Raw genomic sequence first — 13,277 nt, forward strand, 5'->3', positions numbered from 1 at the left:
AAGTTTGTCTTTTTCTCTGCCTTGTACAATAAAATATTTTCCCATCTTTAAATGGGACAGGATAAGAACGCATGAAAGCATTAAGCATGAAAACTGAATTTAAACAATCAGAAAATGTCACAGCAAATATATGCAGCTCTGTTTGTGCATATGGATTTAAGTGGTTCTCAATGTACTTAAAAGGTAAAACTGTCATTAATGAGTCTAACATGAGTAGCTGTAAGAGAGCTTACCTTTAACAGCTGCAGCCCACTGACGAAATAATATCTCGCTGGCTTTGCATTCAGTCTTATGTGTGCAATAAATGTCGTTGTCATCAATATAAGTGTTACTGTTTGTCACCACATGATGTGCTGATTTGACTTAATGCAATAAGCATCTCATCAGCTTTTAAGATGCTCGTTCACACTGAAATAATATGAACACAAGTTAATTGGTTCACATTTTTATTGATATAAAAATGTAATTCCTCTACATATTTTGTAACGCCGCTCACTTTTTTTTTACTCGTCAATTTTCATAATATTACACAGTAAAACCGTTACAAATTGTTCCAACAAAAATGTAAATTCAAAGAATTTAAGACAAGCTGTAATTACACGCATTATAACGCATTATAAAAACATGTTTACATGAAATCACATCTTAAGTGTTTTTTTAAAGTGATCAGCAGAGATGTTTGCAACACCACATTTTTATGAAGAGATTAAAACAGATACAACAGTTTCATAGTAGGATATTTAGAGTACAATATATATTTTAAAACATAAACATAAGTAACATCTTTCAAACACCATGGTGATACGAAACAGTGACAGCGCAGACAATTTACATGAAGGTAACTTTTTTTTGAAAAATAACACTTATGTCAAAATCTGACCTGTCATCTAAAAAGATTTAAGGCCACTGGCTAAATATTTGTGGAATCAAAATTCCGAAAACAGTTAAAAAAGCTTAAAGTCCCTCTTCTTTGACTAAGTACTCTGGCAGAGTCTGGAAAGCAGACACGGGTACCGTCACTGGAACAGTCAGGGATATGGTGCTGGGTTCAACAGTGGAGGTGGAAACCTCACTGGGGGGTGAAGGAGAGGGAAGCGGGTCAGTATGAATAATGTTTAAGTCACTGAGTTGTGTGGCAGGAGTGGCAATGTCTGCATGAGTCCGTAAGTGCTTGCGAAGGTAAGCAGCAAACAGAAAGGCTTTGCCACAGTGGGGGCAGCTGTGGGGTTTGCTGGTAGAGTGGATCTTCTGGTGTTTACGCAGTCCAGATTTGTTGAGGAAGCCTTTACCGCAGCTGCTGCAAACATGAGGCCTCGGCTTGGGATGCTGCTTCTCATGCTCCTGCAAGTCTGCCAGCTGTACAAATTCTGCCTGACAGGTTTCATGAACGTGTGAGCCCAGCGGCACAATTTTGGTAACAGTGGGAGGAGTGGAGTCAATGGAGTGAAGATTTTCATGTGCCTTAACTTCATCCCAGCTTCCAAATGTAGCATCACAGCGAGTACAGGAGAACTGAGGTAGAGTTGTGTGGGCAGTAAAGCCTGAGGCTGGCCCGGCCTCTGTCTCCTGCTGCTGATGTTGTTGTTGTTGTTGTTGTTGTTGTTGTTGTTGTTGGTGGTGGTGGTGTTGTTGTTGCTGCTGCTGCTGCTCAGAGTGCTCAGCTAGGTGAGTTCTCTCATGTTTTCGCAGGCTTGAGGACACCACGAATGACTTCAAACACTCCTCACATTTGAAAGGCCTCTCTCCAGAGTGCACCCGGCGGTGCTTGTTGAGGCTGGAGCGCTCAGCAAATGACTTGTCACACTCAGTGCAAGAAAAGGGCCTGAGACCTGTGTGGACAAGCATGTGGCGCCGCAGATCCCATGACGCTACAAAGGCCTTGTCACAGCTTTGGCATTTGTAAGGCCGCTCTCCAGAGTGGACACGTTCATGCACGGCCAGATCAGCTGGCTGCCGGAACCTCTTAGAACACTTATCGCAGGGGTAGGGCTTGAAACCCAAGTGGGCTCGCTGGTGGCGACGGAAACTGGAAGGATCAGAAAACATTTTGCCACACTGTGGGCAGAGGAATGGCTTCTCACCAGAGTGAGTGCGGAGGTGAGACTGGTAGGAGGACAGCTGGGTGAAGCCCTTGCCACACTGCTCACACTGATAGGGTTTATTCTGGGAGTGAATGCGCTGATGGCAGGCCAGGGAGGAGGAGCGGGAGAAGGCTTTGCCACAGTCGGAGCACAGGTAAGGCTTTTCTCCAGTGTGGGAGCGCTCGTGGTTTTTGAGGTCCTTGAGCTCTGTGTATGTTTTTCCACATTCTTCACAAGCATACGGCCGATGGCCCTGGTGGTTCCTTCTATGTTTTCGGAACACAGAGGGGTCGGCAAAACTCTTACCACACTCAGCACAGAAGTATGGCTTCTCTCCTGTGTGAGAGCGCATGTGCACCTTCAGTTTAGACAGGGTGGGGTAACTCTTTGAGCACTGACGGCAAGAGTAAGGACGCTCTCCACTGTGCTGTGTCATATGGATCCTCAGGCATATAGCTTGCATAAAGGCCTTACCACACTCTGTGCATATGAAAGGTTTCTCCCCAGTGTGAGAGCGGCTATGGTTGCGTAGCTCTGTGGGTGTCTTGTAAGCCTTGTGACAGTCAGGACACTGAAAGGGGCGCTGGGCTGAGTGAGTGCGCTCATGCTTTGAGAGTTGAGCCTTGCTTGAGAACGTTTTAGTACACTGAGAGCACGGGTGTTGCTGCTGACGGTCTTTTACATGAGCTGAAAGCTTGTGGCTCCGCAGAGCTGACAGACTCCTGAAAGCCTCTGTGCACGCAGAGCATTTGAAGGAAGGTTTGGATTTTGGAGGCCTGCCTCTGCCACGTTTTTTTGCAGGCTGATCCCTCAGCAGCTCTTCCTCCAGTTGGCTCTCTTCCCCATGTGCAGGAGGGGTGTATTGCTCTGCAAGAGGTGGGCTGCCAGACTTAGGAGAGGTCATCTTTATATCTGCAAAGAGATTACAGCTTTGTAATAACTATGTAGACTTAAATAAACGTATCTTTAGCAGCATAAGGATATGAGACTGGAAGCTTGTTCCACAGACATCCGACTAAAGTGCTATTTAGGAGAGCAAATCGTCAGTGACAGTGGCTGATGATGGACGAGAAACACAATATGCATATTAACATAATAACAGAAATATCTGGGTATGCAGTATGTCACAAAATGGCTGGCATTAGGACCTCAGGGACAATAAGCTAACCGCTTTGATGCCAGAGGAAGTTGGCAATGCAATGACAGGGATCACTGTGTATGAATGACTGACATGTTCCCGGCCAGAGATGAGCATCAGAGATCACGAGTAAGTGTGATGGCGTTAACAGTCGGATACGATTTGAGCGTATTCATTTTCGTTAGCTTTCCTGCTAAACGTTTTACTAACTCAAAATGGCTGGCTTTAGGACCGGCTGCACCAATTCAATCGACAGTGTCATCCTCATTATGACCGTGACTTTACGGGTGGGTTTAGCTAACATTGCTGTCTTGTTATGCATTAGAGAAACAAAGGAATTTCTTACCTGAATCAGGACATTAAAAGTTGGTCGATAATGCCAGGAAAAAACGTCTAGGTACACGACTGCATTTACTGTGAGACACTGCGATTGCTGTTGACTGGCTGCAGGATGGGGGACGGCTCTAGGACCATGATGACGAAAGCTCTCGGCAAGCCAAGTGTGCAACATATTAATGCGTTTAATGGTATAAAAAATCTAAATAAGACACATTAGTGTATTGGAACACCCCTTGTAAAACATGGTAGCCTTAATAAAGTCAGCAGGCTATCTGTCACAATGGTAACACCCGCGTGTAAAACTGGAGTGAAGATATTTTACAGTAACGTTAAGCTAACCTAGCCTAGCCTACCTGTCAGAAGCAGGTAACATAAATCTGCTTAACGAGTTTTACGAAAGCTAGCAGCAAAAGACATTTAGGTCTTTGGGTTTTTTTTATGTTTGCTCTGTGCTCACTTCACGCTGAGCTCGCCTCGGTTTGTATTAAGTTTAAGACCACACAGTTACTTTTGTTTTTGAGAGGGAAGTATTTCTCTGCTGCACATTTCCTGTTCCCTAGCAACAAGAGCAATGTGGAAAAGGGATGGAAGAAAAAAAGACAATTGGGGAGAAAGGGGGCTGCCCTTTAGATAAAAACTGCATTTTAAAAATAATGAATGAAAGTATATCCTCGGAGGCTTGCGTTGAATCAGTAATGCTACAGGTATTTAATTTGACGCGTTTTCTGCCGCTGTGATTCCGCGTTGAGAACGACTTCTTGGCTTTTTGGTGCAATGTTTGTTTAGCTAGCCATGATGATGCTAGGTGGTACCACCGTGCTAACGTGAGCTCACTGTGCTGTTAGACACGTTTCACCGCAATTATACTATCCGATCTTCCTATAACCTGACGAGGAAGCGTGTGTTAATTCGGTTTTTGTTTATATTGTCGGTGAATATGGGTATTTGTAGTGGCAATAAATCTGTAGAAGGAGGCTTTGCACTCCCGGTTTATTGACATAGCTAATTTAGTTAGCCTGCTGTTGCAGATGTAGTAAAACATGTCAACTGCATTCAATTTAATAAGTCTGTCCATGATGCTGGTTACTTGCTGCCGGAGACGCATTTAAGCTAACGTACTAGTGTTACATGGTTTTCAACGATTTATTGACTTTGACAGACAAGAGAAATCAGGGATTAATACCTGTGAAGCATGCATTAATCAATTATGAGATGACACTTGTATCTTGCACATGTTAAGGTGCCAGTTTGTTTTGTATAATTATTGAAGACAAAAACTAATATTTTTATGAAAACTGTGTGACAGGTTTGTAGCTACTTATACTGTGTACATGCTAACTGCATAAAACTGAATACTGTTACTTACATTGTCAATATATTCAGTGTATTCCCTACGGCTTTAACTGGCATCTCTTCTGTCCTCAACAGCTCAATTTGCCTGCTTCTCCTAAACTCAAGCCATTCACCTAATTGTGTGGAACTTGTTCTCAACATCCTCTGCCACGTTCCCTCCGGACACTCCTTGGATCTTATCGTAAAGAACTATCTTCATTTTTTATATGGATAATGAATGCATGTAATGCATTACCATCCTGCATATTCATACACTTTGTGTCTGGTGCACTTAATTCAAGCAGTATTGTGTAATGGCAGTGCAAGATCCTGGAAGGACAACAGGTTTTCCGTGCAAACAATGTGGCATGGTATGTCCCAATATGCCCAGTCTGCTCGAGCACATGGATGCTCACCTTCTACAAGAGGAAGAACGCAAATTTAAATGTGATGAATGTGGACGTGGTTATAGGCACGCTGGTAGTCTGGCTAACCACAAAAAGACTCATGAAGTGGGTTCTTTTCGATGTAACATATGTGGTAAAGAAAACTCCAATGCTTTGGCACTGAAGAGTCACCTCCGGAGCCACACTTCACAGAAAAAGTACTCCTGTGCAGAATGTGGGAAAGCATTTCGTCTGGCAACGCAGCTGGCTACACATGAGAGGGTTCATCTTGCCAGGCGAGTAAAGGAGCAATCATATAGGAAGGTAGACATGGAATATCCCGCACAAGACATTGAAAATGATCGCCTACATCATGTTAGTGAGCAGTCGGCCAGTGTTGGGATTGCTACAGAAAACTGCCCACCTGTGGACAAGATGGAGGTTGTTTATAATGCACAATCTGAGACCTCTGATGATGCAGCAAATAGACCTTTCCGGTGTGATTTGTGTGACAAATCATACATACACCATCGAAGCCTGACCAATCATAAAAAGACTCACCAAGTGGGAATGTTTGAATGTACAGTGTGTTTCAAACTGTTTAATAACATGGCTGCCCTCTACAGCCACCAGAGAACTCACAAGGCAAGAAGCGGAACAGACCCCGGCTCAATGGGTGGGTCATACACAGGCACACCACTGGACCAGTTTTCACCTCAGAGCCAGGATGCTCAAGTAAATTTCTGCCATTTGTGTCAGGTACTATTCCCCAATGATGAAGAGTTCCAAGAACATATCCAAATGCATAACTCTTCATCTCTGTCATTTGGAGTTCAAGATACCTTGTCAGAGAACCACAATATTTCATATGACAACAGTATTGCTTCGCCTGAGTCAAATTTTTATGCTTCTCCGATAAATAATGTCCCTTCAGTATCATCAATAGATAATCATGGAGGCTTTGATCAGCCTCTGGAGCAGATTAGAAGTAACGGTCATGTGTACTCGGACTGCTCAAATAATCAAACACCATCTTCCAATAGCACTCAGGGAGAACCCCCTATCATGGACACAAGCATCATTAATCCTGCCCTGATGCGCTCACAAAACGCTGACAGTGCAACTGAAATGGAAGAGACTTCAACTGTAGATTCTGATGAGCGTCCCTTCAAGTGTCAAATCTGCGGTAAAAGCTACCGGCACTCTGGGAGCCTCATCAACCACAAGCGGTCACATCAGGTCGGGATTTACCAGTGTTCCATCTGCAGAAAGAGTTATCCTCACCTGGCCGCCCTCAAGAGTCATCTTCGCCTCCACAAAGCTCAGCCGTCATCTTTTAACCTCGTCGCTGAGGGAGACTGGCTTTCCTCGGAGCCTCTGACTCTGGATAGCCAACAGGGCTGCTTCTCCCCTCAAGACGAGGAGGAGGACTGCGGCACTCACCCTGTGCTTGGTATGGATCAGGAGAATGGAGCTGACCACAGCAATGGAGCTTTGTTCCATGAGCAGTTCAATCAGGATTTTCCCGAGGATATGACTGTGCATCTACCTCACAATGAACACCTGATGCAGAGGCACATGTGTGCGGACTGTGGTGGGACATTTGCAGATATCGCAGGGATTAAGTCGCACAGTTGCCCACTGTTACAGCCGCAACTTGACACTACTAGCAGCGACTATGACAGTAATGTAACTTTCCAGGACAGCAATGATCACTGTGCCATTGGAAATCCAGGGAGTCATTTAGAGTTCCGAGGTCTGAATGGTAGCCGTGACCAAAGTTACTTTGAACAGAATTTCCATGACAATATGAGCAGTGATCAGCTGAATGACGGTGGAGAAGGTGATGACGCTGACGAGGAGGAGGAGGAGGATGATGATGGAGACCTTTATCAATGCTCTCTATGTGGAAACAGCTACACCAGCATGAGGGCTCTCAGGAGCCATCTCCGAGGGCACACACAGACCAATAGTACTCCTGCGAGCTCAGGGCCTTCTTCCATGTCCTCCCATGAAGAAGTGAAAGATGATGAGCCTGGAGAGATGATGATCTGTAGCACATGTGGGGAAAGTTTTGCCAATAGGCAGGACTTGATAACTCATCAGCTTCTACACAACAAGGACCAGGATAACGTTAATATACATGTGAACCAAAGTGATATGTCTGGAGGCAAGGAGGAAGCGCAGAGTATCATCTGTGGCAGCTGTGGCATCTTCTGCAACAGCTACCATCATCTTGAGACCCACGGCTGCACAGCTGGCAGGAAAGATGAGTCGACACAAGGTAAAGAAGATGTGAAAGTAGATGATGTTGCCCAGCATGAAGACACGGCTCACGTCAAAGAAACTGTTGACACAGAAGATCGTCACTATAAGTGTGAACAGTGTGGGCGGTCATACAGACACGCCGGATCCCTCCTTAACCACAAAAAGTCCCACAAAACGGGTGTATTCAGATGCCTCGTCTGCCAGAAACGCTTCTACAACCTGTTGGCCCTTAAAAACCACCAGAGGTCCCACTTTGATATAAAGAGGTTAGTTCCAACAAGAATGCATCATTATTATATCATTAATACATGGAAAATTCTTTATTTTTCACTCATGTTGCAAACGGGTAATGCTTGTTGGAAATTATAAACAAAGAGTTTGTTTTTAGTGTAGCAGATGTGTTTTGTCATCATGGGTATATTTCTTGTGTAGACTGTTTCCTGTTTTGCAAACATAGAGTTAACCATATGCCTCTCCTCCCCCCTAGGCACACTTGCCATGAGTGTGGGAAAGCCTTCAAAATTCAGAAGCAGCTATTGAATCACCTGAGAAGGCACAAAGAGAACCAAGCCAAAATCCAGGAACTCAACAACCAGATCCAGGCCCTCATGCAGATGAATGGGACCAGGTCAGATGGAGGAATGCAGTCCTTAACTTCAAATGCCAATCAGGCTTTTACCTCTGCTCGACGCTGCAAGCAGCTGCCTGATGGGAAGACGGGACAAACAAAGTCTGAGACCTCAGTCAAATCAGAAGACACAGGCGATAGACGGCCTTTCGCCTGTGACCAGTGTGGGCGTACATATCGCCACGCAGGAAGTCTGGTCAACCACAGAAACTCCCATAAAACAGGTGAATATTACTGTTCTGTTTGTAACAACACTTACTCCAATCAACTGGCAATGAAGAACCACATGCGAACCCACTTTGCATTTAAAAAGCACTCCTGCCAAAACTGTGGGAAAGGCTTTAGGGGAAAGAAGCAGCTATTAGCCCACATTTGTGCAGACCTCAGAAAAGATGGGGCCGGAGGCAGGAGGGGCTTAAAGTCTCGATCCTTTAAGTGTAAGGAATGTAAGCAAGCCTTTCTCTCTGTTGACCAACTGACAGCCCACACCTGTGATGGACCTTCAGGCAGCAGTGATGCGCAAACAAATATGAGCTCAAATAAAGAGGAGCGGCCTTTCAGTTGCAACATATGTAATCGCAGCTACCGCCATGCAGGCTCACTCCTCAACCACAAAAACACCCACAAGACTGGACACTTCAGTTGCACCTTCTGCTCTAAGCCCTTCACTAACCCCATGGCTTTACGCAATCACACACGCATCCACACGCAGAAGAAAAAGTATGTGTGTCTCACATGCGGTAAGGCCTTCCGCCTCGCCAGTATCCTGCACAACCACCAGAGGGTCCACAACCGGGTGGCGAGTCACTTCAGCTGTCCTGCATGTGGAAAGAGCTTCCAGGGCAGGTCTGGCCTGAAGAGGCACCGCTGCCGCAGAGGTCAGGAGAACTCCGTGAGAGCTGGAGTCCAGCAGTCAGAGAGGGGAGACAAGTGCTTCATGTGAGTCACCGTCTTATTGTGAGCTGAGTATGTAAGTCTTGTTTTGTCTATTAGTCATCATTGGGATTATTTTTATATATTATTTTTGTTTAACAAAGTGTGTCCTGACCCAACAGATATATGTTGGCCAATATGAGCTTGTGCAGATATATCTGTATCTGTGCATATGTTGGTCAATAAAAGTTAGAGCACGCTTGTTAGATCAACGCAAGTTTATTTTTCAACTGTAAAATGCCCTGCTTTGTACATATGATACTAAAAAAGAATAACCCCTAACCCCCCTAACCCTAACAAACAAATATCAACTAACCATTATTGAACTGTTAGTTTTGGTAAATATCCAGTATTGGTAAGGCTTTCAGTAATTTGAAAGTTGATGAATACTTCACTGTTGGGTAAAATTATTTGATCTGAAGTGTGATATTAGTTATTGAATATGAATATATCCCTGCTGCAGGTGTGACCTGTGTGGGCGTTCCTACCGCCACGCTGGCTCTCTCCTCAACCATAAAAAGACACACTCCGAAAACCTCCACCACTGTACCTTGTGTCTCCAGACATTTCCTGATCCTCTCACTCTACAGATACACTCCCAGATGAGGCGTCACTGCTGCCCCGAGTGCGGCAAGACCTTCTGTCTGGTCGCACATCTGCAGAGCCACATGGAGGTGCACTCAAAGGACCGACCTGTGGTCTGCAGCCTCTGCCAGCTGAGCTTTCCCAACCCAGCCAGCTACCAGCAGCATCAGGACATGCACCACAGGGCTCAGGACCACTATCAACAAGACGAGGACGAACCTGTAGATAACAACCTCTGCTGGGACTCAGGAATAAATCAGACATTGGGGATGAATGAGATACACAAGCCAGTTCCACCACCTTTGTCTCATATTCCAGAAAGTATCACTAATTCACAGAAGAGTAACGACTCTGCCGGCACAGAAGAGAAGAGCCACGTCTGTGAGCACTGTGGCCGCACTTACCGCCACGCTGGCTCCCTCCTCAACCACAAAAACAGCCACAAGACGGGCTCCTTCTTCTGCTCCGTCTGCCAGAAAGAGTTCACCAACCTGATGGCCCTCAAGAACCACCGGCGCATTCATACGGAGCCCAAGCGCTACCAGTGTCTGGAGTGCGGAAAGGCATTCCGTGTGTCCACTCAGCTCATATGTCACCGACGAATCCACACCAAAGAGAAGCCCTTCGCCTGCATGCTGTGCGACAAGAGCTTTTCCAGCAAGTCCAACCTGCGGCACCATCAGAAAATGCACCAGAACACCCAGAGCTACGACTCCTCTTTTAGCATGGACGCTAACACGTTTATGGACTTGGACATGGGATCTTTCCTTTGAAGGATTGCAGAGTGTACAAGAGAAGAGGGGAGGTGCTCCTCTTATGTATGTGTTATTTAACCCTCTATCAATAATTGTAAAACAGTATTTTATTTTTCAGAAAGTGCTCCTTGGTCCTGACAGACGCTCCTTTTTGAAGACATGCACATTTCATTACAGACTTCCAGTCTTACCTCCACAACAGATGGTGACATCACTGAGAAGTCTCCAGAGGGATTATCAGTCAGCTTTTAATAAGGCCCGAATGTTTTCCACAAATACACAGGATCCCAGAATACAGGGCAGGTGATGAAAATATCACTCGCCGCTCACTCCTCATTGACAAACCAACCAACCAAAGTGAAAATAAAAGTGGAGCCCAGGTCCAACACTGATACTGATTTTTTTCTAAGACAGTACTGTTCTATCGGTGATCTCTCCTCTCTTGCTGTGTATAATTGTGTTCAGTGCCTCTGTAAGTTCCTTAGGAAACAAAATATACATACTATATTTATCTCTGAATCCTTTTGTTAGCTTTGCCGTGAGCGTTGAAGGACTGCTCACTTTGTCGGGATTTCACATAGGGCAAGCCTGTTATTATTAAGTCAAATACCTCTGGGTGTGTCTAAAGGTCAGTGGCAAAGTGATTTACTGAAATCATATTATCAAGTAAATAGTCGTACTGCTAATAATATTCACGTTGAGTGACATTGTATGCTAAAAATGGATGTATTTATTAATTTATTCCTGTTATTTTATGTGCATATTTTATTAGGGGAAAAAAGCTTTTTATTAATGTTGTAAAGTCTTCTAAAACTCATGTAGCCTTTAAGGAACTTCATCAGTCGATTTGTATCTACTTATTAGTTCTCAGTTATAACAGGCAGGAATGAATGAGCCAAGCATTATTGGCAGCACTCAGGGTAAACCTTCAAAAGGAACATACCTGATGTGTGAGACATTGTACATAATCAGTTTCTGAACTGAGCATAACCTTTTATTTTTTTTCACATGTGCCATTTCAATCTTATAATTTAGCTCATGTGACGGTTGTCAAAATCACTCCAGCATTTAGTTGCGGCTCCACACACAGTGCATGCTGTTGAATTATGAACCTTTGAGAAGCACCAGTTATGTTGAAGTGCCAGTGCCTAAAATGTAAGTCAGCTGTAGCAGTTTAATGTGAACAAACCTCCTCTCACTGTACTTGTTATACTGTAAACCATATTGTTGAGTTTTATATTGTATGTTATACTAATTAGATTTTTATTTTGGTTTGGTTTGTGAATCTCCTCAGCTACAAACTGTTAAAATGTCTTAAAGCAGTCAATAAGTATTGTAACCGTGAGGTGAAAGTGGTTCCTTTTTGCCTCTCCATGAATTTTCTTCCCTCACAAATGCTTTATGTGAATCAAACATAAAGAATGAATGACCATGTATTTTTTAAACAAACGTGGCCATAATGCCTCATTTTTGCCAAGCACAAGTATTACTGTAAACATACCAGAGCTTTATGGATTTACAAGGACGAACCAGTTTCATCTTCACTGTCGAGTTCATGAACCACTTTCTCTCGTTCTGTGAAAAATAATTCTCTGGGTTACCTTTTTTTTGCCAATTTGTCTATTGTTCCTGAAGTGGATTCTTTTCACAAGTGAGAAATCCAGCAAAAGTGAACGCAGGGCCTTTGTTTATTTTTTTAACAATCTAAAATTAGATTTTCTTTATGCCTTACACATTACATTTCATGTATGAGTATGTTTGGCACTGGTCAGAGTATGAAATACCTCATGGAAAGCCCTGCCTACCTAGCAACTGCTACTTAATGCCTCATGCAGCTTAATTGTAGAGAATACACTGTAACCGTAAAAACCGTAGTTATCAATTGTAGGATTTATAGAATGGATGAAGCATCAATTTTAAGGTTTTACTTTGTAGTTTGCGGATGCTGTTTTCTCCATAACATGGTAGTTTCTCTGCAGTTTGTTGTTTTCAGAGTTATATTTGCACATTTGTAGGTGAGACACTTGTAGCCTAAGGAAAACAGGAAGTATATAATAATGCAGCCAACCTGTTGTCATTTGTTGGGGTGTCGATAGTTCACCTCAGCTTGTTTGCGGGTTGTAATATTTAAGCAATATGCTGAAAGTATTGTTTCAGTGCATGAACATCTCATTTGTTTTGTCTTACAATTGCATTGAGTACCGTGGCGTCAGGTTCAGTATACTGACACTAGCCTTGGAAAAACCACCACAAACCGTCTGCTGTTTTGTGACATTATTTAAAATCTTGTGCGTATTAATTGTACTCATTTAGATGATCTCACTGTAACATATTTTTCGTATATGCCATGGTAAAACGACACACACACATTTGAGTTAGAAACGGACTTATTTTTTTACAATGTTCTCCATCTGATCTCCTGTGGCACTTCGCGTTCATTTCTCCGTCATTGATCACAGTCTGGTATGAGTGGCGTGCGTTAATCTCAGAGCTCTCTCTGTAAATACTAGAATGAAAATATCGGTTGGATATCTGTACGTTCACAGCGAGAGTTTCTTCAGCAGGAGAAAACTGCTTGATCAGCTATTGTGTAATAAAAAAAGCATATACCACACGCTCTGATTTATTGGATTTTCAGTGCTCAAAAATGTCTGCTCACTATTTAATTCATATTTATATAACTATTTTGTCACTCTGAAACGTAGATTTTTACTTCTTTGTTAGAACTTAGTTTAGAATCTAAGCAAATTATTGAAATTAAACTAGTTGAAATTAAATAAAAGACTTGGAAAATACAATGTGTTTTGTGTCCATATTCTTCCAAATGATAGT

At 43.5% G+C, this 13,277-nt stretch overlaps 2 protein-coding genes across 7 annotated transcripts; one reads left to right on the plus strand and one right to left on the minus strand.

Moving 5' to 3' along the window:
* Window positions 1-429: 429 nt before the first annotated feature.
* On the minus strand, window positions 430-4,144 carry znf668 (zinc finger protein 668). Its single transcript, XM_046068161.1, has 2 exons — window positions 3,566-4,144; window positions 430-2,993 (listed from the first exon to the last, which is right to left on the minus strand). The coding sequence occupies exon 2, from the start codon at window positions 2,983-2,985 to the stop codon at window positions 955-957; it is 2,031 nt and encodes a 676-aa protein (XP_045924117.1). The 5' UTR covers window positions 2,986-2,993; window positions 3,566-4,144; the 3' UTR covers window positions 430-954.
* znf646 (zinc finger protein 646) lies at window positions 3,254-13,240 on the plus strand. 6 transcript variants are annotated; one of them, XM_046068159.1, is made up of 5 exons: window positions 4,116-4,262; window positions 4,987-7,810; window positions 8,032-9,111; window positions 9,569-10,508; window positions 10,623-13,240. In XM_046068159.1, exons 2-4 carry the CDS (start codon window positions 5,205-5,207, stop codon window positions 10,461-10,463), a joined length of 4,581 nt encoding a protein of 1,526 aa, XP_045924115.1. In that variant the 5' UTR covers window positions 4,116-4,262; window positions 4,987-5,204; the 3' UTR covers window positions 10,464-10,508; window positions 10,623-13,240. The 6 variants fall into 6 exon arrangements, with proteins under 6 accessions (XP_045924112.1, XP_045924113.1, XP_045924111.1 ...); XM_046068160.1 differs by having other exon boundaries at window positions 8,032-8,396; window positions 8,655-9,111; window positions 9,569-13,240; XM_046068156.1 differs by lacking the exon at window positions 4,116-4,262 and adding an exon at window positions 3,254-3,348 and having other exon boundaries at window positions 9,569-13,240.
* Window positions 13,241-13,277: the final 37 nt, after the last annotated feature.

This window comes from Micropterus dolomieu, linkage group LG14 (genome assembly GCF_021292245.1).
Source record: "Micropterus dolomieu isolate WLL.071019.BEF.003 ecotype Adirondacks linkage group LG14, ASM2129224v1, whole genome shotgun sequence".
Classification (NCBI taxonomy): domain Eukaryota; kingdom Metazoa; phylum Chordata; class Actinopteri; order Centrarchiformes; family Centrarchidae; genus Micropterus; species Micropterus dolomieu.